Raw genomic sequence first — 26232 nt, forward strand, 5'->3', positions numbered from 1 at the left:
CTAATCAACACAGAAGCTTTGGATAATGTGTGCTAACATGATTCCCTGCTTTGACAAATAAGTCATAGGTCTTCAAATGAAACTTTCTTGAAACATCCAAGCAAAGTTCTAGAAATGGTCTGCAAGTCACCTGTCATGCTCTGAATTTCATCTTTAAATTTTGAAGACAATTCTGTTCTCCATTTGCCCTCCAGGCAGGCACCATCAGAGGAAGCTCTATGCATCTTAGCCTGCGAATGCTAAGCTTGCTTCTATAATTTCTTTGCCCATTTTTGGGTTCATTTTTATGAGTTAAATAATTGTCACCATAAGGATTTTAGAAATAATTTAGTCATACATAACACTTTGCATTTGGAGGAAGCAGGAAAACATGAATGGTTCCAAGATTCTGAGCATGACTGCTTGCAAGGGTGTTGGGCTCAAGTAAACATTCCTCAAGATTCTTCTTCAAGAGAGCAGCATGGTAATTTCTAAGAGCTTCCCTTTCACTGTAGGAAAAGCAAGAACCACTCTGAAGTGGCCAAACTTGTGTGTGTGTGCGTGTGTGTGTGCTATGGGGAGGGCAGGCAGACAGGACTGTCTTCTCAGGTCTCAGAGAAGCTGTTATTTTGGGGAGACGGTACTTCTATTTGTCTGCATTCCCTAATCCACAATGTAATATGCAAACAAACTCAGGAGGTACACAAATGCCTTTTAGACAATCTATCCTTTCCTCTCGTGGCCAAGTGGGAGATACTGACTTCTAACCTTAGAATGAGCCTCTTAGTGCCAAAGGCAAAATTCTTCTGCCATGGCAGAATTTCCAATAGTGAAAGACACCACGACACTTTTTCTTTCACGGAACAGGTGTTAAGGGTCATCTGAGTCTGCTTCTTTCCTTAAACACTCATATGAGAAAAGAGAAGGAACACCTTTATTTTAAGGCGTTAGAGCAGGGATCTCCAAAGGGAGTAATTCTGTTATTATCTCACCCTTTGTGGTGTACGGCCTGTAACATTCATCATGTACCAGCGGACCAATGAATGAATGAATAAAACAATTTCTAAATAGAAAATATACATATGGTTATGTGCCTTAAAAAATACAAGTATACATGGGACCTATGTTAAAAAGGGTTGGAGAGCACAGGTGTGAAGAATTGCTCACATAAGTATATCAGCACTGGAGCTAGTAAGGGAAACCTCATTCTAGTGGGGCGTTTGGCAGGGGTCCTTTAGCAATCCTAAGAAGGAGACAGAAGGTGTCATTACCTGTAAAGTCATAGAGCTGTGGCAAAGCATCCAAAATGATACCAACCAAAGGCAGGTAGAGGGCAGCGACTCTGACCTTCACCTCTGGTTTGACACAACGCGGGTCCAGGTCGTGAGAACTGAGCAGGCTGTGGATGGCACTGACAGCTTTCCTTTGCACTTTGCTGATCCTGTTGGCACAACACAGAAAGCCAAAAGTTGTGGTGAAGGGAGGTTGACCAGAATGCTCCTAAACAATGGGGTGACAATGTGAAAACCAAAGAAAGTAGGGTGGACGTGTACAGAATCCAGAGACAGACTGCCTGTGTTCTAGCCCTGGCTCTGCTGTTTGCATGATGTTTAAAGTTCATCAGGTTGTAGCATCACTACTCCATTCATTTTTATTGTTGAAGAATATTCCACTGCATGGACACATCACATATCAACTGATGGACATTCAGGTTGTTTCTACTTTGGGGCTAACATGAATTGTGAATGCTGCTATGAGTATCTGTGGTTATAGCTTTTATTTCTCTTGAGTATCTACCTCAGGGTAGAATTACTAGATCACATGGTGACTCTACATTTAGTCTTTAGAGGAAACACCAAACTGTTCTCTATAGTGGCTGCATCATTTTACATTCCCCCCAGCAGTGTATGAAGGTTCTATTTTTCTCTTTGCCAACACTTGTTATTATTTGTCTTTTATATTAAAGCCATCTTAGTGGGTATGAAGATGCTATGGACTGAATGTTTGTGATCCCCTCCCCAAAATTCGTATGTGGAAACCTAATCTCCAGTGTGATTGTGTTTGGTGGTGGTGGGGCATTGGGAGGGCTTTAGGTCATGAGAACAGAGCCCACTTGAATGAAGAGACCCCAGAGAGCTCTTTTGCCCCCTCTGCCATGGGGGACACAGCAAGAAGATGGCCATCTATGAACTAGGGAGTGTGTCCATATCAGACACTGAATCTGCCAGCACCTTGATCTTGAATTTCCCACCCTCCAGAACTGTGAGAAATACATTCTGCAGTTTATAAGCCACCTAGTCTATGATATTGTTATAGCAGTCTAAAGGAACTAAGACAGAAGGGATATTTAACTGATTTTGATGTTTTTAATTACGTTGAAAACCTTTTTAGTGCTTATTGGTCATATCTTTGTTGAAGAAATGTCTATTCTGATCCTTTGCCCTTTAAAAATTTGAGTTATTTGTTCTTTTATTATTGAGTTGTAAGATTTAAAAAACATATTTTAGAACCAAATCCCTTATTAGATCTATGATTTGGAAATATTTTCTCCCATTCTGTTTGTTGTCTTTTCACTTTCTTAATGATGTCCTATAAATCACAGAAGTTTTAATTTTAATGAGATCTAACTTTTTTTTTCTCTTTTGTTGGGTGTATTTTTGGTGTCAGATCTAAGAAACTATTGCCTAATCAAATTTCATGAAGATTACCCGTATGATTTAATCTAAGAGTTTTATGATTTTAACGCTTACATTTAGGTCTTTAATTCATTTTGCATTAACTTTTGTATGTGGTGTGAGATAGGGGTCCAACTTCATTCTTTTGAATGTGGATATCCAGTTTTTCCTGGGCCATTTGTTGAAAACACGATTCTTTCACCATTGAACTGTTCTAGCACTCTTGTTGAAAAATCAGTTGACTATAAGTGTGAAGATTTATTTCTAAACTCAGTCCAATTTAATTAATTTATATGTCTATTTTTATGTCAGAACCACATCGTCTTGACTAATTTTGCTTTGTAGTAAGTTTTGAAATTGGGAAGTGTGAATCCTCCAATCTTCTTCTTTCTCAAGATTGTTTTGGCTATATTGGGGGTCTCTTAAATTTCCACATGAATTTTAGTATCAGCTTGTCAATTTCTATAAAGGCCCTCTGGAATGTTGAGAGGAACTGCACTGAATCTGTAGATCAATTTGGAGAGTATTGCCATCTTAACAATGTTAAAATTTCTGATCCAGAAATCTGTCATGCCTTTCTATATATTTAGATCTCATTATTTTTTTCTAAAGTGTTTTGTAGTTGTCAGTGTACAAGTCTTGTAGTTCTTTTGTTGAATTTATTCCTCCAGATTTTATTCTTTTGATGCAATTTTAAGTGGAATTGTTTTTCTTAATTTCATATTGTTCATCACAAGCATATAGAAATACAATTAATTTTTGTGTATTGGTCTTGTACCTTGCAACCTTGCTGAACTCATTTATTACCTTTAATAATTTTTAGTGGGTCCTTTGGGATTTTCCATAAACAAGTCATATCATCTGTGAATAGAGACAGCTTTCCTTCTTCCTTTCCAATATGGATGCCTTTTATTTCATTTTCTTGTCTAACTGCCCTGGGTAGAACTTCCAGTACAATGCTGAACAGAAGAAGTAAGAGTAGCACATTCTTGTCTTGCTCTTGAACTTAGAAGGAAAGTATTCAGTCTTTCACCAAAAAGTATGTTAGCTGTAGGTTTTCCATAGATGTCTTTATGAGGCTGAGGGAATTCTCATAAATTCCTACAGGGTTTAAGTGTTTTTTCAAAAAGAAGTACTGGATTTTGTCAACTGCTTTTTTATTCATCTATTGAGATGACTGAGTGGGTTTCTCCTTTATTCTATTCATATAATGTATTCTATCAATTGATTTTCAGATGCTAAACCAATCTTGCATTCCTGGGATAAATCCTAGTTAGCCACTGTATAGAATCCTTTTAATATGTTGTTGGGTGCAGTCTGCTGGTATTTTGTTGAGGATATTTACATCTCTATTCATACTGGTCTGCAGTTTTCTTGTGATATCATTGTCTGCTTTTACCATCAGGGTAATGCTGGCCTCATAGAATGAGTTGGGACGAATTCTCTCCTCTTCTTTTTTTGGAAGAGTGTGTGAAGGATTGGAATTAATTCTTCTTTAAGCATCGGGTAGCATAACTCAAAGATGCTAGATAATCTTTCCACATGCTTGAAAATCACTATGGATTAATGATGTGTGGACATCTGGGGATACCCTCAGGCAAAGGGGTGGGGGGGCGGTGCCAGAGAGATTCCTTAGAAACTAGAGCTATGGCTCCTTTTAGGAGTTCAGGTACGAGATGAGTCCCACTGGCCCTGCACCTCAGGTGGGCAGGTGTTGGTGAGTCTATTAATTGCCTTGGCAGCAAAAGGAAGTACTAATCAAGAGGAAGCGTTGTTAAAGCATAAGATGTTTCGGAGGTTTTTGCCCACATGGTAAAGTCTGTGACAGTATTTATAATGACTCTCCAGGAGGGTAACTGACAACTCAGCAATCAGGGATAACTGTTGCCAAAGGAGCGACGCTCTTAATTAGTTACGCTCTCGGGGGTAGAAAAGGTACCGTTTATGTGTGTGTGTCTGAAAAACATACCTAGGTGATTGAACATGATTACATGATGACCTCTGAACATCCTCTGTTGCTAGTAAAATAAAAGCAGCAATTTTATGAGGAATCAAAACAGATGTCAAGGCTGTTTCCCTAGATGTATCACCAGAAGTGAAATGGAAAGCAGAAACCACTGCTTATGTGAGTACTGAAGAGTACTTTCAGAAATCCTGTAAACCAGTGTTATTCAAGGACAATTAAGACAGAGTGTGTGTGTTTGTGTGTGTGTGAAGGCAATTTTCTTTGTGCACAAGCCTCCTTCCCAGCACCTTCCCAGCATATGTATCAGGGCGCTTTGTGTGGAAGTTTATGTTATAGGGTAGAATGTTCTATTGAGAAAATTGAGACAGATTTATTTAGGGTTGAGAGAAGAAGATGAAATTGAAGCCTTGGAAAATGAAGCTCTCTAAGGATAGACTCGACACCTGAATTTCTGGAAGGAGGCAGAATTCAGAGCTAAGAAGATGAGATTCCCACACTGACCTACAAGGAGACAGAGACCTACACTCATTAGGCGAGATCAGTATGGGCAAAGCGCTGAGCACACGTTTGTCATCGAAGTTACACAAATTTGTGTTTCTGTAATTGTTTCCAAAAGGGTGGCCCTGTTTTCTTCATAATATTATAAGCACTTTGAGAGAACTTGAGAACTTCCGATTAAATGAGAATCTATAATATACAGCAGTGCTGCCACTAAGCAGCATGCTCTATTCCAAAAACTTCTTCAGCAGAGGAAGGAAGAACGTAGGCGTCCCGGGCAGCGGGATGACGTGGTGTGGGAGGGTGGGCCCAGGGGAGAGACTCAGGAGACTGTGGCTCTAGATTAGGCTTTGCTGTGTAACTTTGAGCAGGTCCCTTCAATTCTGTGGGCCTAATCTGAACACCAAAACGACTGAACCTAAATTGTTTTCCAATTCTAATGATACTTGGATTTGAGGCCCTGAATGGTGAGCTCTATGGGCACAGGGTATTTTGTCAGTTTTGTGCATTGATATATCTCTGATATATTCCGACACTCAACTGTGTCTGCCCCATGGTAGGCATTCAGTAACTGTTGAACAGAATGTATACTATTTTGGAAGGCCTGTCTGCTTCTGTCCAGTCGGGTCTGATCCTATGGGCTTAGCAGCAGAGGGAAAGCAGGAAAGAAAAAAAGTCCCCGTTCGTTGACTTCAAGTCTAGATATTGCCACTTGCCCGTGGGTGATCAGGTTTGTAAGTGGTGAAAGAATTTGTAAGTCCTGGACCTGTGGCATCTCTCTTAGACTGGGAAGGTCTTTTTGCAAGAAACCTAATCTGGACATGAGGCAACTATCTTCTCATCAGTGGCCGCTTCCTCTGTCAGCTTTGAGCCAAGTGGCATCTATCTTGCTGCTGCCTCCATATGCACACCAATCACCCAGGGACGTACTTTAAAAACAGCTTTGTTTCAAAGAAGTTCACTTATCAAGCATCCCTGGGAAACCTGCTATAGTAGAACTGGCAAGTTCTTCTCAGTGAATAAGTGGTTGAAAAGAGCTGTTTCATGGTTTTCTCCCCTTCCCTCTGCCTTTCCCCTTTCCTATAGCAGCATTTTCCCAAAACATGGCTGCTTTCACTCTTCAGAACTGGTGAACGGTAGGATTTTTTGTCAAGCGAAAGAGATTGGACTGCAAACTTAAGTAAGGACCATACGTTTTTTGGCTCCATGTTCTATTTTAAATGTCTAAAACGTACCCTTCCCCTTCGGCGTCCAAGGCGGCAGCCAGTTCAGTAAAGAGAAGCCCGGTGAGGAAGTGTTGCTGGCGGTACTCCGGTGTCAGGTCAAACATGCTGGCAATCTTCTGGTCCTGGAAACTGGAGCAGGAGCTGGAGTTCTACAGAAACGTAAGGAGCAGTTCTGTGAGTAACGAGAACTGGAATTAAAAGCATGATGGCTAGTATTTACTGAACACGTGCTGCCACCGAGCTCCCTATGCACTGCACAGGGAAGCAGGTACCATTCATGTCCCCACATGACAGATGAAGAAACCAAGACTTAGAACGTTCATGCTGCTTTCCTGGCAAAGAAGATTAAAATCCTAGGATCACATTTGGGTAAGGAAGATGGGTACTGTATCCAGAGCTATGGCTGTGAGCAGGCGATTCCTCTGTAATAAACTGCCATCTTTATTTAAGGCTCCTGTCACACTTCAGAATGTGGCTTACACACACTGTCTGAATTTTGCTGGCCTGGAAACTAGAAGTGGCGTCAGGCAGGGAAATGTCAGATTTACCAGTCCTAGGCAATTCCTGTGTTCTTATCTTGGGGACATACCTTGTATTTCACTGAGAGAATCTCAGATGTCTCTGGAAAGCCTTTTCGGTTTGATGAGGCTGGGCGGTTGCAAGGGAAATGTGGGAGAGGGCCGGGGGCAGAGCAGGCACATCTGGAATGGCTGCTTGTGAGTCAGCTCTTTCCCCGTTCACAGGAAGGTGGTCATGGAGTGCACATCTGGATCATGTGTTTTGGCTTGAATAGCCAAGACTTTTTAAAAAAAAATTATTAAGATGAGCCTTCTCCTTTGTCTAGTATCAAGGAATATGCATCAGAATTACACCCTTGCCTGCTGCTCTGAGCTACTGATTGGTTCCCTAGAAGTGGAATATGACTATAAAACAGCATTTCTTTACAGTTTTTCTAGAGGCCACTAGTCTCCTGAATAATCAATGGAAGGGAAAAAAGAGATTTCCAGAATCCAATCATTTTGGTAATCACTGTTTGTCATACTGTTCCTCCCACTTCCTTTCCCACCCCGTAGGCATTTATAATTCATATGAGCAAGTTAAAGACTCTTGGATGGACTACTGCAAAGAAAACTGTTAATATAGGATTTCCAAAATGGAAATGTCTTTGGAATTCTGTATTTGCATAATACCAGTTAACATCCAGTAGAATCTGGGGCCCACTGAACCTAACCTGCAAACACTGTTCTCCATGTCAGTCAAAGCCTTGTCTCTAAATATTAATACAAGTGTCACTCTTCTCAGCTGATCAAGAACAAGAGTTGTTAGAAATACACTCTATAAAACAGACCATTTGATTAGCTTATAATGAGATTTTTTCATGTTTCAAGAGCTAAGTTATCTGGAATAAGATTCCAGGTGGAATCATCTTGGGCCGAATTCCATTCTATGACAGAATCAGCAGAAAGTTCTAGGATCATTCGAAGATGTAATATCCATGTTAAAAACTACTATGGGGGTGGGTAGGAATAAACTAGGTGTTTGTGATTAGCAGATACACACTGCTATATACACTATAGATAAACAACAAGGTCCCACTGTATAGCAGAGGGAACTATATTCAATAGCCTGTACTAACCTATAATGAAACCAAATATATATATAAAAATATAAATATATGTACAAGTATATATACATCACTGAAGCACTATGCTGTACACCAGAAACTAACACAACAATCAACTATATGTCAATAAGAAAGATAAAACACCAAAAAAAGAACACCCTACTATTAGACCATTTTGGAATCAATATAAAGGAACCTGCAATTTCATAAATTTTAAGGTGTTGGGATTTAGGAAAAGGGAAGTGAGCAAAGGAGACTGTCAAGCTAAAGTGGGAAGATGACTGTCAGACAAAGGAAGACCTGTGACTTGTCTGTAAGTTAAATGGTCTTTACAGCGCATGTTGGTTCCTTGCTCTGCTTGGCCTCAGCTGGGACCCTTGAGCTGAGGAAGAAAACAATCACTTAGCTTGTAAATGATTAGCAAGATGGCACAACTTTGGGCAGTGTGCTTATGTGTTTGTCTGGATCGACTGGTCTGGTGTGAACATCTCGATGTTTCTTCTAATTAAGAAGACCAATCTTAACAGGAATAAATGGATAAGTGAAGCTAATTAAATGAAACAGCTTAAACAAAATTTTCAGTTAGTTGATTACCTGGGAGGATATGGAGGGGCAGGGAGATGCTGGAGCAGTATCGGCATGCATAAAGAAGAGGTTCAGATTGAGGTAATGTTCGTGGCTGCAGAGGATTCTCAGGAACTCCAGCCTCATGGAAATGAGCGTTGGGAGGTTGTTGAGCTTGGCTGACAGCTGAGAAGAAAGATGAGAAGAAGAAAGAGGTGTTTACTATAAGGTGAATGGGGTTGAGGTGGACAGGCACAGAAATATCCCTTCTCCCCAGATGAAGGCAGTCGATCTAATAAAAACGAATAGGACAGTGCAACAGACGGCAAACTGCATTACAGGGAGGCCCAGTAAATTTTCGTCTATTACTATTCCCATTAATGATTCTAGCCTAACAGCTGTCCAGGATGAGGATGACTGCCAGACCCCCACCCTTGTCAAATCTCTAATACTATGGCAAGCCTGTGCTGAAAATAATCTGGAGGCATGTCTTCAGTGTAACATAATATAATTAGTTTTACAAAAACCCCACTGAGTCTGAGAAACTAAATGAAAGGAGTTGACCCCACATGGGGCCACACAAAACTAATGGAATATGACTGGGTGACTTTAATGCCACAAATGTTCTTTTGTGGTTTCTAATTAAAGGCCCCACTGGGAAGTTCTCAAACCAGTTCCCTAGATGAAGGCATTGAATTACTTAGAAAAATATGTACTCCTTGCAAAAAACCCAAAGACTTTGCCCCAGAATGGTAGAGGAACTGGAGGGGAAAGAAAGAGAAAGCTAGAAGAGTTTTCCGGGAAAATCTTCCTTTAAATAAAAAAGCCCTGAAATAAGCAATGAAAAGCTGACAAAGGTGACAGACTGGAAGAAATCTCTTGCTTCTCTCAAGTAAGTTGACAGTTGAAGGACCCAGGTTCTATGGGCCGTGACTCAGAGGCAGCATCTCTGAAGGCAAAGTTGGGAAAGGAGGGTCCTGATGGACTTTCTGCCTCTCAATGTGTCATCATAAACACTCTGCCACCCCAGAACAGGAAACCAAGCATCTCATCCTTACAAGTGGACGTGCCTCCTCTTCATGTACTTCAAGAGCAATTTTATAAACTATATAATTTAAATGAGCACATATTTTCAGCCATTTTAGGAGAAGCCATTGTGTTGTGGCATTTTGTCTACAGAATCACTCTGTACTTAGACATTTACTTGAAACACATGAATACTATTATGCAGAAAATAAAATACATGAATTCTGTGTAAGAATAGTTACCAGAACCCTTACTCTTATCAATGTGCATTACTGGCTGATTTTTGACCAACAGGATCAGCAGCAAATTGAACTGATTAGAACCTGGACTTAATGTCCATCACTTAATAGCCACTCACAAAAGGTTACTGGGTCAAGCCAACTATCAGAACTTGAAAGCACAAGATATTTGCATCTGAAAGAAGGCCACACTGGCTGTCTTTCATAGGTTCCTTGAAACTTTATTAAAGATAGAAATTACAAAAATAATTTTAGTGGTGTTTTAAGGTGCAGTTTAAGGTGCATCCTTTTCAAAGGTCAGGACCCACAGCAGAAGCCTCAGCGGCCCTACCCAAGGGAAAGGGATAGGTGCTAACTTAGTGGCACATTGAAAGTGACATAGAGCAACTAAAACACTAGATTTGTCTATTGTTAGTGACTAGTCATAAATGTCTAAGATAATACTCATGGTCACAAAATCTAGAAACGATAGAAAACATGACAAAATGTTTGAATTAGGTTATGCAAATCAGAGGACTTTGGAAGATCTGAACTTGCCTCAGGTAACAATGTTCACATTGCATCTAGATAGCTGGGACCAATAAGTTAAATCACCATTGGGGTCAGTGGTCTTTTTAGGCCTGTGTGCTATTAGTTGGCCTAAGCAATGTCCATGAATGTCACAGGCAGACACAGAGCATAGAATCAGAACGTGAAAGCCTGTAGAAATCTAATCCAACCTTGGCTTTTTGCAGACTAGGAAGCTACTGCCCCAAATGCTGAAGCTTCATTAAACACAGAGGTGTTTAAGGGCAACATTGGGATTAGAACGTAGGTCTCTGGATTCCTAACCTAAGGCTCTTTGGCAGCTGAGACAGGACAGAGAGAGAAAAGGAGGGATAAATTAGAAGTATACTCAAAAGAAAGGAAAAGATTAAAAAGAGAAAAGAAAGGAAAGAGAAAAAAATAAAAACGTGTATTTTCAGGGCAAGCAGATATCTCCTTTTGATTATTTTATTTGTATTTTGGTAATAAAAACTGCCTCTATGTGAGCAGTGACAAAGGTTCTGTTCTCTCTTTGACCAAACTCTCGTCAAACTGCTCTGAGCGCCTTTTCAAATAGGCTTGGCGTTGGGCACTCCTTAAGAGCCCAGTTTTGACAAGGATTCTGCTAAATCAGTTAAGCCAGAATCTGCCACCCTTGACATCTGATCACTCTTGAGATCGGACCAAATTCCTCATCCCTCACCAACCCCTAGGTGGTATCTGATCATCCTGGCCTGCCTTCAGCAAGAATCCTGTTAGGTTCGTTTCGCCAGAATTCTCCCTTTACCCCAGATGTTTCCTTAGTAATTTTTCACTCACTGACCATTTCTACCTTGTTCCTTGGCTGTAAATTGGCATTTTTCCTGTTACATTCAGAGTCAAACTCAATCTTTCTCCCCTACCGAAAAACCCAAAGCAGTGGTCCCTACAGATATCATGATTGCCCTGAATAAAGTCTGCCTTACAGTTTAATAAGTGTCATGGATAAATTTATTCTTTAACAGAAGTTAACCCAGGCCTATAGTAGAGTTCTAGTTTCGCCTTTCCATATATCCAACTTCAAGTTTTGAAATTAATTTGAAGTTAATTTATATTTGCAATCCATCTAGTGATTTATCATCATAAACACCTGAGAGGGATGGCAAAAAATGGTATATTCCTCCACCACTCTGTTCTGGAGGAACCAGGACAGAAGATCCATGTGGGATCAGGAGGTCAGGCTGCACAAGGCGTTGGTGCTCTGGGACTTCTGATGTTTCCTTAGGGTTTCCTTTTTATAAGTCTTTATTAGGAATCTCTTTAGGAAAGTCATGGTCTTTTGGTGGGGTAGGGGAGAGACTTTTATCTTACAAATGAGGAAATGAGGCCCATAGAAGTTGAATGACTTATAGAAGGTCATTAAGGGATTAACCATGGAGAGCCAGGCAGGCCTAGTAGAACAGAGTGATTAATCCACTGAACCTTGAGTTAGGCAGACAAGGCTCTTTCTTCCCTGGGAAAGTTACGTAACTCCTCTAAACATCAGCTTTACCATCTGCAAAATGTTGACAATAATATCTTGCAAGGATCAAATGATACCATTTCTATAAAGTACATAATACAGTGCTTTGTGCATAGGAAGAAACCAGTGGTGGTGATGGCGGTGACAGAGGTAGAGGTGGTGAGGGGGGTGGAGGTGGTGAGTGATGACGCTGGTGGCAGTGAGGACAATGGTGGCGGGTGGTGATGACAGTGGCAGTGATAGTGGTAGTAGTGGCTAAAGCAGGACTCTGGAAGGAAAGGAGTAGCAACAGTAATGACTGCTAATTATACTGTATTTGGGGATAGTTTGAGGAGGACAGTGAACAAAAGAATTCCATCTGAAAATCTGGGGAGGTGGCACTGATAAGATGCCATGGACTATAAAATACAGTCACCCTCTATAGCCACAGTTTCTGTATCTGTGGGTACAACCAACCGAGGGTTGAAAATATTCAGGAAAAATAATTCAAGTAAGTCCCAAAAAGCTAAACTCGAATCTGCACTGGCAACTATTTACATAGAATTTATACTGTATTGACAACTATTCACATCAAATTTATACTCTATTAGCTATTATAAGTAATCCAGAGGTGATTTAAAGTATACGGGAGGATATGCGTAAGTTACATGCAAATACTGTGACATTTTATTTAAGAGGCTGGAGCATCCATGAATTTTGGTGTCCGTGGAGGAGCTGGGGAGGGGTCCTGGAACCAATCCTCTGCAGACACCACAGGATGACAGTATTTGCTTTGTGCTCAGAGAAATTGTCTCTTTGACTGATTTTCATCAGGGTTCCTCAATGTCAGAATTTCACAACTGCAATTTAATCACCCTAATACGTGAAAAGGGGCCCCGTACTTTGAATGCTACAGTCATGTAATTTCTGTTAAATGTTAAATTTAGGAAAGCAGCTCATCTCACTAACAAATTTCAGTTCCCACAGAGTAACATGTTGGCCCTTCTGTGCTGGGTTGGTAAATCCACGCAAATCAGTGCGTCTGTGATGTCCACGCTACAAAACAAATGACGTGGAGAATGTACCACAAAACCCAGAATGTACAAGAGTTAAGCTGTCTAACTTGGCAGTGAATAAGTGAACGTGTCACGGCAGAGTGACACGCTGATGGGAAGGAAGCAGGAACTGTGCACGGCTGTGTCGAGGGAAAACTCACCTGGTTGCAATAATGTTTGATGAGGTTAAATACAAAGCCACGATCCATGAGTGAGAGAAGGTCATACAAGAAGAAAGCCAGGCTGATGTTCATCTTTTCCGCCTGTTCAGTTTCCTTAAAAACAAACACACAAACACCCACATCATTTGGTGGGAAACTCTGGTCATAAACTCCCAGGTCCCTGCTGGGAAAGCTGGGAGAGGTGGGTCCTATGTTTTCAGCCAGCGCCCCTTTGGGAGATACTGAGCAAAGCAGGCAACCCTGTAAAATGGCAGCAAATGTAATTCAAAACTTCCTTCATGCCCTGAGCGCTAAACTGAATTAAGTAATTCCTTATCTACTGCTATTATTTAGGTACATTTCCTTCCAGGCTTTTTTCCTAATGCATATTTTTCTGTATATAATTGAGCTCATTCTCTATATACAATAGGGTCCTGAATTTATGCATTCAACATTATGTTGCAAACATTTTTTTTCATTCTGGTTTCTCATATTTATCATATTGCTCTTCAATAATTTATTTGATTCTGATAACTACTGTTTTGGCAAAAGTAACTTGAAATGTATTCACTATCTTCAACGAGACAGATTGTTAATTTGTAAGGATTGTTGCAGAAAATCTAATCAGGATGAAAGAATCAGTTTTAACCTAAGGATTTTCTTTTCTCCAATTAGACAGCATTCCCAGCCTAAGAGAGGTCAGAGTCACACACGGTAGAGTGAACTCTTGCATGAATTGAGGCCAGAGTTTTGTGTTTATTACTTCTCAGTGCTCATATTTATGAGGGATTTTACAGCACTTCAGAGCAATCGGGGGCTCACTTTTTCATGTTTATGTCTTTTATTCTCAGAATGATAAATCAGTTTGCTCTGACAATATTGAAAATATGATTTGAAAATATTTTCCTCTTGTTAGGATGTGCATGCAGTTTGCAAATTCAGGCCAAGCTGACTAGCCACTGGCACGGCTATGGAGACCCGATAAAGAAGTTTCTATGGTTACCACGGAGTGGCAAGTCCTCATGCTCTCAGCATCCTCCACATGGGCCACTTCTGTACAGTTTATGTAGCTGAGTATTCTGGGCTTGGAATCTTCAGTCTTGGTTTTGCTGCTAGCTGTGTGACTTCTGGAAAATTTATCAGCCTCCTCACTCTGCCTCATTTTTCATGCTGCCAAAATGGACGTGCCATTGCCGCTCTCACAGTTTGCCAAGAGAAATAACCAATGGAATTTTTTTTCTCTCGAATACATGGTAGTATACCAACTCTTCATAATGATAAAGGTATTAATTAACAATGATCACTGCTGACTCAAATTTTTTAGTTACCTTTCAGAATTTTGCTTTATTTCATTTTACATATTTTTAACTTTCTATTTTGAAATAATTTCAAATTTACAGAAAAGGTGCAAGAATAGTAAAAAGAACTCCTGTATAACTTTATCTAGATTCATCAATACTTGACATTTTGCTACATTTGCTTTATCATTCTTCATATAGAATTTTTTTTCTGAACCATTTGAGAGTAGGTTGCAAATATTCCCATTTACCCCATAGTACTTCAGAGTGTATTTCCTAAGAACAAAAATATTCTCTCTCATATCTACATTGATGCAATAATTTAAACTATTGCAAACCATTATAATTTCTTGATAGCCACCCCCTTGCCCCACCCCGGGCCCCCATCTAATGCGTAACACACTGTATTTAGTTACATTTTAATTACTGTCTTAATTATTGTTTCTTTGATTATGCAAATAACATATGCCTAATGTAAAAATTAATGAAGTAAAAAGTTGAAGGACACAGTTACCTTCTGAGGTTTTACTAAAAGGGCTGCAATCTCCGAGGTGACCACATTAACAATAGTAGTTATGTCATCTTTGAAACGGTCAGAAAAGCGAGTCCTCCGAAAATTGTCCCGTTTGTCCATATTATGTACATACTGGGCCATGCTTTTTACCTACAGAGAAGATAGGGGAAATGTCAACATGGTGACTGGAGACCTGTTTGTATGCTGTGGAAAAGGGGAAAAGCCTGGAAGAAAAGCTCACTAACAATGGACTTTCTAACACTTTATCTGTGCTGGTGGTGGCCCAAGCCGGCGCTGGACTGAAAAATGCTCCTGACACGTGGATGGTTACCATGGCGGCAGGAGGTGGGAAGGGTGTCCTCTTCTTGACCCCAAGTCAGGGGGCTTCCTTCTTGCTGCTGACAAAGCCAGAGAGCTCAGTTCTTTAGCTCAGAGTCATAAGACTCCCCTGCTCTTAACTGGGAAGGCAGCACCCCCACGGCCAATGAGGTACCTCCCTATCGTGGCACACAACACATTACAGAAAAAGGAGCTGTTTATGAGACTGGTTTTGACGTGAACTGAAGTCATTTCTGTCCCTGAAACTACAGCAAAGAGAAATGTTCCTCATGTGTCAAGTTTCAGGTTGAACGGGGAGAATAGTTCTTCTAGAAACAATTCTACAGTACGCCAGCTGGAAACTTAACCACTATTTGGAACATTGCCTCTTGGAGAAATTGTGTTCTGAGGTTTATACGACTAACTTGCGAAGTATACATATTTATCTATCTATCATTATTATATATAGATATGTAAGTATATGTAGTTTAAATAAAAACTTGTATGTCCATCACTGATTGTATTATGACTAGTACAACACCGTCTCAATGCTGACCACAATTTTAAGTCAAGATCATGCTTATTTTTTGGACTTCTTTCTGGGCCAGTAGATTTGTGGGTCAATACAACTCCCTTGGATACAGTCTGAGGTTGTGTCTTCTCCTTGTTGGAAGTTGCTCAGAGCTATTAGTAAGTCTAATGGGAAAGACTGGGAGAGCTTGTGGTTGGAGGGCCTACTCCTTCCATCGATACGTCCATGATAGTCTGAGAGTTACTGCAAAACGAAATGGCTCTAGGAGTTAAACTACATTTGTTTAAAGGTGACCCCTTATATCAGGGCAGGAAGAAGAAGGGACAAAGACAGTGTGTGGGAAAATGATTTCACTTCCAAGTGCTACATGGGAGAACTTTTATGCACTAATAGCAGATTTCTGTTTCTGAGACTGCAGGGCTGGCAATTTTCTTTAGCACTGAGACAAAAAGAGATTAAAAAAATATAGGTATTAACAGCAACATTTACAATAGACATGGAAGTAACCTAAATGTCCACTGACAGATGACTAGACAAAGAAGATGCAGTATATATACACAATGGAATATTACTCAGTCATAAAAATGAAATAATGACATTTGCAACCACACAAATGGACCTCGAGATGATCACACTAGGTGAAGTTAGTCAGACAGATGAAGACAAATATCATATGTATCACTTACATGTCGAATCTAAAAAAATGATACAAATGAACTTATTTGCAAAACAGAAAGAGACTCACAGACATAGAAAACTAACGGTTACCAGAGGGGAAAGGAGGGGGGAGGGATAAATTAGGACTTTGGGATTAGCATATACAAACTACTATATATAAAACAGATAAACAACAAGGTCCTACTGTAGCGCATAGGGAACTATATTCAATATCTCATAATAAACTATAATGAAAAAGAATATGAAAAAGAATATATATATGTATAACTGAATTGCTATGCTGTACACTAGAAACTAACATAACATTGTAAACCAACTATACTCCAACAAAAAAAGGTAAATTAAGAAGCAAAAACAGAAAGGCTTTATGGGTTTCCTATCTTCAGATAATGCCACAGCCAGCTTGAGGAAGACTTACGATCATAAAATCCCGATGCCCAGTGTAAGAACCGCAGTTTCTCTTCACTGTGGAGTCCCTCTTGGCTCAGGAAACACAGACGTGTCTGTACCCAACAGTCCCACGCACTTGGTGGAGGACTCAAATGAGAGGTGGGGAATGGACCCGGTTTTTGTCTGACAAAGTGCTTCTCTCACTGAGGTCCTAACAAAGGATGGAAGATGGAGGCCCCTCTGTTTTGGGCTACCTGCTCCTGATTCCCTGTCTAACCCACCCCAGGACTGGGCTTTTAGAACCCACTGTTGTATTCTGCTCCTGCCAGCTGAGTTTGGCCCTCCCACAACCAAATAATTCTCACAATACCGTATTTCCAACTAATGGCCTCTTGCCAGACTGTTAGCAACTTGCCAGCTACTGTGTCCTTTGCATCTCCAGAGAGGAACATCCAGTAGAAATAAAAGTGGATCTTGGGCCCATTATTTGTAGTGTGGGATAAGGCCTCCACACTGGCCTCTGTGACCCATTCAAAGCAGGGGTCCCAAGCAACCCTTGGTGTAGCACTTTGTGTCCTGGGTAAATTAGGTCACCATTGATCTCTGGGTCCCCAAAGTCTGGCTCAGCAGTTTCCAGAAGCATGGGGATTTATTCATTAGCAAGTGTGAAATCTGCCCAAGGACTGTGTTCAACAGCTCTGATGCCAAAGTGGCTGTTCATTAGCACGTGGGCATCAATACAACTAAAGGGTGTTAAATCGCCCAGGTTGTTGGCTAAGCCCAAGGAGGCTGTGGTTCCTTTCTCTTCAAGCTTCTTGGGGAAAAAATTGTTTTGGTTTTGGAACAACTTCCGGGCATCTGTAAGGCAAATGACCAAGCAACACATGGAGGACTGGGTGTCCTGTCTGAGCCTGAGATCAGTTTCTTTGCAAAGTTCTGGCTGGGGCTGATAGTTTCCACTGGCCTCCACTCCAGCCCCCAGCTCCCTTTCTTGCCTTTCTCCATCTATCTCTGAGCCCCAGGAAGCTGATCTCTATGGACTACATCACCCAGACTCCTTGAAACTGGACTTCTGGTAGGAGGAGGCCAATGAGGGGCACCAGCAGGGGACCAATGGGCAGGAGGAGAGTGGTCTGGGTACACATCCACTCCACTGCCCTCATCCCTGCCGCAGCTTGCTTCTGGCAGTAGCAGTGTTTCTCTAATATACCAGCTCCTGTCACATGGACCATCTTCTCTGCCTCAGCTTTCTCTCGGCCCCAGTTACACTGATCCATACCCTTGCTTCTTCAGAGTTAGGAGAGAGAAAGACTTCCAGCACCTCCTGCTCCCTGGGTGCCTCACCAACCCTTTTCTGCTACTGTAACCCTGCCCTTAACCTGGGCAGAGTACCTCTGTACGTGCTTTTCAGTTAACCCTATTAAGCAATGTCAACGCTGTCCTGCCAGGACCCTGACAGACTTAGCTTACAACCTTCAGAGCCCTGGATCACGGATGTCTTGGGTGATCTGCATGTTAACCAATCCTCTCCAAGCGCTCGTATCAGTAGGACTTTGTTTCCGACTTCTGCATCTGTTTACCATAAGGGACTTCTAGAGGGAAGGAGGGCTATCAGCTTTGGCTTTTGCTTTCTCTCCTGGGCCTACAGAATCCCAGTAAATAAATGTGCAACATCAAAAGCAATTTTCACCTTTTCCATGGTTCTTAGCTCCCTGCAGTTAGGGGCAGTGAAGTGGTACTGACCTGGAGACTCCTCCTCACGGCCTCCACCCTTCCTCCAACCCCATCTGTAAATTGGGGGTGATGGAAAGCTCCTGCTTGGAGGTTGTCTGAGGATTCAATGAGACAGTGCTTACAACGGTGCCTGGCACATACAGAGTAAGACGCTCAGTACATTTTAGATGTTATTATTTTCCTCCCTCTGGAATGCCAACTGTTACTGGGCTTATATGAAGGACAGAGTCACCAGTATATCTGTAGAGAATGCCAACTGCCTTTAACACAGAGCTCTGAAATGCCATGAGGAGCCACTCAGGCCTAGCGATGCTGACTAGGAATGAAATAATAATTGCGGCACTGCACTAAAGCTGCATTTGGAATACAGAAGTCTTGCGTGTTCGTGTGTTAGGCTAAGAAAATGTTCTGTAACTGTAAGCTTCCAAGGAGAAGCAAAATGGCAGAGGAATAGCACCTGGACTAGAGCATTGCGGAATTGAGGCTCTGCCCTTCTGTGGCTGAGCGCGCTGTACAAATCCTTACTTAGCCTCAGGGTCCTGTGTGTGCACTGGGGATAACTGCTCAGGATAGTGCGTATAACACATAATTAATAAATAGGCCTCGGAATCTTCAAAGAACCAAACTGGAAACATTGTGGCTGAATGAAGGGGGGATAGAGCCTAAGAGAAGGTTAGAGATGAAGGGAAACAGAATCATACAAGGGCTTTTTAGACCATGATACAATGTGTGCTTTGCGGGGGCGGGGGGGGGGATGGTATAGCTCAGTGGTAGGGTGCATGCCTAGCATGCACAAGGTCCTAGGATCAATCCCCATACCTCTATCAAAAAAAAAAAAGTAAAGCTAATTACCTCCCACCAGGAAAATTTTTTTTAAAAAGTGATTTTTTCCCAATACCCTGAAAATCACAGAAGGGTTTTAAAGAGGGGAGTGTCATTATCTGCCCTATGCAGACTGGATGCGCAGAGGGCAAAAATGAATGCAGGCAGGCAAAGAGGCAGTGATTGTAGAGCTGGTGACTGCTTGGCCAGGTGGGGTGAAGTGAAGATGGCAGGAAGCCGCAGGCAGGGGCAGATTTCCCAGGTAGAATCAGTAAGATTTGGAGGAAGATGGGTGAAGAGGTGAGGGAGAGTTAAAATTTAAGGAATGATCCTAGGTTTTCTGCAGGAGCAGCTCAGTAGATAAAATGTCATTTCCTAATCTGGGAAACCTCACTGCCTGTCTGCAAGGTGCTTCTGGTGCCCTGTGGAGTCTAGGTAGGCGCAAGCGAGAATCTCACCAGAAGCTCAAAGAAGAACCAGGAGTACTTGAAGGCTGTTTCTTTCACCATTCCAGTGCTGACCACCATCTGCAGGGCAAGCTCCTCATGGAAATGCTGAACAACAAACACAAAAACATTACATTTATGTAATGCAGTCTGTACTAACTGCTTTATTCACCAACCCCAATTATAATAGCTTGTTAGTACTGATGCATGCATCCTAGATGTCTTAGAGTACAGTGGATGGCAAGCTCAATGCTGAAATAATCTGAGACTGGAGGGCAGTTTAAGTAAGTAGGAGAAGATGGGTGGCAGTAACTTACTGGAGAACTAGGTTTGACGGAATGTCCTCAGCAGGGGAGTGAACCTGCATTCTACTGGGGACACAATTCTGGGTGGCAGTCGGAACTGGGACAGTCTGTTACTTTCCTTCCAGATCCTGCCATAAACTCCGTGTGACCATGTGTAAGCCATTCATTCCTCTCCTTATTCTCAGTTTTCTCATCGATAAACTCTGTTGGTAGCAGTGGTTCTCAAACTTAAATGTGCATCAGAATCCCCTGGAGGGCTCATTAAGAAACAGGTTGCTGGGGGGAGGGTACAGCTCAGTGGTAGAGTACATGCTTAGCATGTACGAGGTCTTGGGGTCAATCCCCAGAATCTCCATTAAAATAAATAAATAAGTAAACTTAATCCACACCACACCCCCCCACCCCCCAAAAAAGGGAAAAGAAACAGATTGCTGAGCCTACTCCCAGAGTCTCAGATTTAGCAGTTCTGGGGTGGGACCTGAGAGTTTGCATTTTTAACATGTTCACAAGTGATGCTGACACTGCTGGTGCAGGGAGCTATCTCAACTCCCTTCCCTTCCAGACAAACAAGTTTTGTTTTTATAATCCCACTATGGCTTTGTGGGAAACGTGAAGGGTTGGGTCTATGAGTGGATCATCTGCATTAAAAGGCACAGTGGTAGCAGCTTGAACTCACCCAGCTCCTAAACCTCTATGCCCCAGGGTTGTCAGATGCTTGAAAAGCTTCTCAGTTCGACTTTGCATCTACACTTCCCATCTATACTTCCCATGAAGCCATCTGACTGCTCATCTGACTGCAAACGTAGCAGACAGTGATTTTTACACCTTTTGCATCTTCCCCATTCCCTAGTTTGTCTGGATACTTGTTAATGCTCTTGACAACAGCTTTAATGGGGAACAAGTTTAAGACCAAAGGTAGGGTGATCAACTCATGTGTTTGCCTGAGTCTGTTGTGGACAAAAACAATGTCACCTGCCATTTCAGTAAACAAATGTGACCCACCATCAAGCCATCAGCCACTGTAGCCAACTGACTGACAGTGCACCTCGAGGGGAATTCAGGATGGAGAAAACAGGATACTGGCCCTAGACAGTTAAGATGCATATCTAAGGAATAATTTCAGTGAGCCCAGACTCTTGCATCTTCCCATACATTGAAAAGCACTAAAATCATTAACTTGAGATGTCTGTTTTTCGAGGCTAGCAGTAGTCTTTTGATGTTCAATCATGTTTTTCTTTCAGCAAAAACTCCCATATATCCTAGCTCCTCCCTTACCTCTCTGGAACAGTCCCTCAGAGCTATTTGAGAGGTTAATTCCCGGGCTATAGCTCTTAGTAATGTCCTTAAATAAAATATAATTCTCAACTTTAGGTTGGGCTTTTTTTTTTTCAGTCAACACTGTCCTGACCTTAAAATGGAAAGTCCTGCATCCCAAAGCAAACTGGGACGTTGGTCACCCTAATTGATGGCAAAAATGATGTCTGGGCATTTTCTGTGGATTTCATTCATCTTACAACCATATAATCTAGAATAAATACAGCTGAACTCGTTTTTTATTGCTCAGTGGGTAAGAAAGCTGAAACTACTTACACTCTAGAGTACTGGCATATATTAAGTTTTAAAGTCAATACCCAAAGTGAAAATTAATTAGAGAAAAGATGACCTTTCACAAACCTTAAAATTACCCATACTGTACAGTAGGCATGCAACACAACTTACTGATTCTTCTATACAGGAAAATCTGACAGTTTCTCAGCTAAACTAAAGGGAGACAAATGGGAAAAATCTCTGTGCAGATGCCTGAGTATCCTATTTGCATCTCCAGACAGTTAATCAGGACAAATGGAGAATGCTGAAGTATTTCAGCTTATCGTTGGTGCCATCTCATTATGTTAGGTGAGTCAAACCTCTATAATCTTAACACACATTAACATGTTTCTGTGCTGTTGTGAGACTTAAGGGACACTCTCCCACTTGGGAGAGGTGCAGGGCTGCATGTTAATCTAGCAGGTGGTCTAAGCTTGCCCGTGATGTCACCTGGCTACACCCAGATCTTCCCACTGTAGGAAAGACATGCTTCACCGGCTTCAAAGGTAACCTCTAGAAAATAGGTCAGTTTGACTGCCAGAGTCTTATGGCAAGAGGAGATTAGAGGAGGATAAGCCACTTCTTAAAGTAATTTATGTTGCTTACCAGGCAACACTGTTACAAGAACAGCTTGCTCCAGAGGGTACAGAAAATAGGCAAGCAGCTAAGCCCTGTTTGCCGAGCTATTAAGGAAATACAATGGCTACACTTCCCTCTGAAATGAAATGATTCTCTTCTGGTCATAGAAATGACCAGAAACAAAATCAAAACAAGGCAATTGTACCCAGAAGAAATCAGGCCCTGCCAGAGGGAAGCCAGGCTGTAGGCAATTCATGGTTCTTATGAAGGAAAATGGTACTTATAATCAGTTATTGCAAAGCCCAAAGCTAAGATTTAGAGTAAGTGAAAAAATTATTTTCAGCACCTGGCCATATCTTCTTTCACTTCTCCTTTTAGAATTAATTCCTGGTCCCTCTCCCCAGACATATGGGGCCCAGATTACTGCCAAGTCTGGCACGCTGGACCCTCGCAAGACCTCCCCCCACAGTCCAAAGTGAGCCTTTACATTTCCCTGTGGTGTTAGCTGTTGCAAATAGCTCCCTGTGTTATCCTTCCAATTAGCATATTTACATTTTAATGGAGGTCTTGAAAGACACTCAGGACTTTAACTTAATTTAAGTAACTACTAAAATGCTGAGATTCATGGGTGCCTGGCAGAGAAGAAAACTTGGGGAAGACAGTTTTTTATTAAATCTCCCACTCCTTAGACCACACAGGATGTGACAACAATTGGAGAATTCTGTTAATACAGAGTACTGGTGAGTAGTTTAACAGCTAGTAAAGTCTGAACTCATTGGTAAAACCGATTAGAAAATTACAAGGAAGCTTTTCATGTCTGATACAGTACTGAAATAAATGATACCTAATTATTGCCATTCACTTTGTTGAGGATGAATCATCCCCAACTCTCCTTTTACTAAAAAAAAGAAGCTAATGCGGTGGCTCTCAAAGTGTGGTTCCTGGACTAGCATCAGCTGGGAACTTGTCAGAAATGCAAATTCTTGGGCCCTACTAAACATCTATTGAGTCAGACACTCCAGGGGTAGGAGACAACAGTTAGTTTTAACAAGCCAACCAGGTACTTCTGGTGCCTGGTAAGCTGGAGAACCACTAAGTTAGTAGGTACTTAGGTGGTCAAAAAATGGGGGATACAGGACAGGGCTGCAAAAATGTGTGTGCGTGCGTGCGTGTGTTAGGAGGGCAGGAACGAGGCAGGAGAGTACTTGATGGCATCTATTTTCATCACAGTGAGAGGCTGGACAAATTATCTTCACACTACCCTGCTCAGTACCTTCTTGCTGACTGGCCTTGGGGTTGTTGTTGAACTTGGAGCATCGTTATTGCCAGAGCAATAGTAAGACATTCGGTTGCAGCTGCGATCAGCAATCTGAAATACACAATCCATGGCTCAGCAGTCAACCAACAGCGGTCCCCTGGAAAGATGAGCTAACTACCTGGAAGATCACAAGCTTAGAATTCATTGTTAACGTATTTCTTTTTTTTCCCTTTCTGTTTACAAAGGTAAAACAATTGCCAAAAATAAACATGAAACAAAGCAAAGGAAGTAAAGTTAACACCTAACTCTACTTGCTCCTGAATTATTCACTGCCAACAGTTTGGTGGGTGGCCATCCATAGTTAAAATCTAGTTAAGAACCACAAGGTGCTGTATAGTCGCTTCAACTTTCTGAGTCCCTGACTTAATTGGAAGAGCAGGAAAAAAACTGTGTGGGAACAGTGCCTCTCTGTGGGTTAGCATGGTACTGTACCCAGTCTCCTAAACACTGTAATAAATTGTGAAAAACAAAAACAAAAACAAAAAAACAAAACAAAAAAAACCCACTTCTGAAAGGAAGATCATGCTTGATTCTTCTAGCTGGACAAAATTTTCTACTCTTGCTATAAAATAATTAAAAAATTGTTAACCCAGTCCACATAGAAATTTAATATTTTTACTTTCATTAAAGGAAACCACAATAATCAAGGCTGTCAATAATAGCTGCTGACCACTTCTCCCCACGGCATTCCAAAATGATGCTGCTTAAAGGGGACGTAAATACAGCACTGAACCACAGTGTGCTGGCAAATGCTCAATAACCAGCTCTCGGAGGGGAGGGGCCAATTTGCAGAATTTGTCAATTTCTGTGCTGTGAATGCTTCCATCATGGCTGATTTCATGTTAACATGGTATTACTGAATAGGTATTGGGAAGAGTCGTGCAGTAACTAACCAGTGTATGGTATTTCCATCATACAGACGCAATAGGCATAAAAAATCCCTGGAACATAGATAATAGTAAAACGTAATAAAATAATTAAGAAGGGATGAGGTTTGAGTACTCTTTAAAGTGGAATAACTTTAGATTTATGGACAAGTTGCAAAGGTGGTACTGAGAATTCTTAGATACCCTTCACCAAGGTCCTCTTAATGCTAATATCTTACATAACTACAGCACACTTGTCAAAACTGAGAAATTAACATTGGCACATTACTACTAACTAAATCACAGACTTTAGTTGAATTTCACCAATTTTTCCATTGATGTCCAGTTCTGTGCCAGGTACAATCCAGGATACCACATTGCATTTAGATTACCTTTGTTTTTCATGTAATTAATTTAATGGTTAGTTTCTGTAATTTAATTTTTAATCACATCCCTGTTTAACAACTGGTTCTGAAAATTTAACAGTCAGCTCTCAGAAACTGGTATGAGTCAGCTCCAGCATATCCCTGTAAGTCAAAAAGGATAGATAGCAACTATTTCATATGATGCAACTATATATCATCAGAATCTCTAGATCTATAACTGATTCTTAAATTCATCCAGAGTTCAGAACCCCTACCGAGATAAGAAAATCAGGCTCTGGGCAGGAACTGACTTGCCCATGACCACAGGGCTGGGTGGTATCAGAGCTGAGACCCAATCCTGGTCTCCAGATTCCCTGTCTCAAGTGGGTGATTTGTGTAAGAGGAAATGACATCAAAACCTAGAGAGTTTCATTTATCTTCATCAGAGGAAATGACATTATTCTAAAAGCTTTGCCACCTTGAGGCCACAGATAACTGGAAAGAAAATTTAGATGAAGAACCATGGAGCTTTGTGTACATATGAGAAACCACTGAATTATACACGAAAAGGGTGAATTTTATGGTATGTGAACTATATCACAATTTTAAAAATTCAAATGAGAGACATTCTACAAAATACCTGACCAGTACTCCCTAAAACTGTCAAAGTCCTCAAAACAAGGAAAGTCTGAGGAATTGTTCCAACCACAGGAACTAAGAACACATCACGACAAAATATAACGTGGTCTCCTGAGTGGGATTCTAGAACAGAAAAAAGACATTACGGAAAACCTGAGGAAATCTGAATAAAATACAAACTTTAGTTAATATTAATTATAGTCAATATTGTTCATTGTGACAAATGTGCCATTCTAATGTAAAATGTCAGTAACAGGGAAACAAGATACTGAGTACACAAACAGTTTCTGTCATATAGTGATAATAATTCTATAAATCTAAAACTTTTACAAAATCAAATGATTATAAGAAAAAGTAAGGAATTCACAGAAGGAAAAGAATCTAGGGCAAGTCACCAACCCTCTCAGGATCTCAATTTTTGTTCATACAATTTGACTTTGACCTTTGGGATTCTTACATGGGATAATCAATCTATGGATGTTAATGAACCTAAAAGGCAGATATTTAAAAATAAAACAAAGTAAGAAAACCTTTCTAAGCATCAAAAACAGTTAAAGCTAATTTTTTCCCCTTGCAAGTAAAACTCATGGTATTCACCAACTCTGTGGGGCTAAAACAGCTATGTTTGAAAAACTTCCCACCAGAGTTCAGTAACTCTGGGCAGACCCTCAAGTGCCAGTCTTGTCCCTGCATCTTTCAGAACAGTCTCAGTCACTTCAAAAGAAAAGAACAGTAATAAGTCGAAAGTTGAGCATCAAAACGTTTGACCAACACAGTAGGCAGCAGTAATGGTTGATTTTGTGTTATCTCTGCAAGTGTTAGT

At 41.1% G+C, this 26232-nt stretch overlaps 1 protein-coding gene across 3 annotated transcripts in view; it reads right to left on the reverse strand.

Moving 5' to 3' along the window:
* The window catches only part of DOCK8 (dedicator of cytokinesis 8), a 201185-nt gene that overhangs the window by 36623 nt on the left and 138330 nt on the right, over positions 1-26232 (reverse strand). For all 3 annotated transcript variants that reach the window (XM_072959507.1, XM_006217184.4, XM_072959506.1), the window contains 7 exons: positions 23495-23590; positions 19763-19858; positions 14831-14980; positions 13019-13132; positions 8563-8718; positions 6354-6493; positions 1251-1420 (listed from right to left, as the gene is read on the reverse strand). In XM_072959507.1, coding sequence (XP_072815608.1) covers positions 1251-1420; positions 6354-6493; positions 8563-8718; positions 13019-13132; positions 14831-14980; positions 19763-19858; positions 23495-23590 — 922 coding nt within the window. The remainder of the gene's footprint in view (positions 1-1250; positions 1421-6353; positions 6494-8562; positions 8719-13018; positions 13133-14830; positions 14981-19762; positions 19859-23494; positions 23591-26232) is intronic.

The sequence above is a fragment of the Vicugna pacos genome, chromosome 4, assembly GCF_048564905.1.
Source record: "Vicugna pacos chromosome 4, VicPac4, whole genome shotgun sequence".
NCBI lineage: Eukaryota > Metazoa > Chordata > Mammalia > Artiodactyla > Camelidae > Vicugna > Vicugna pacos.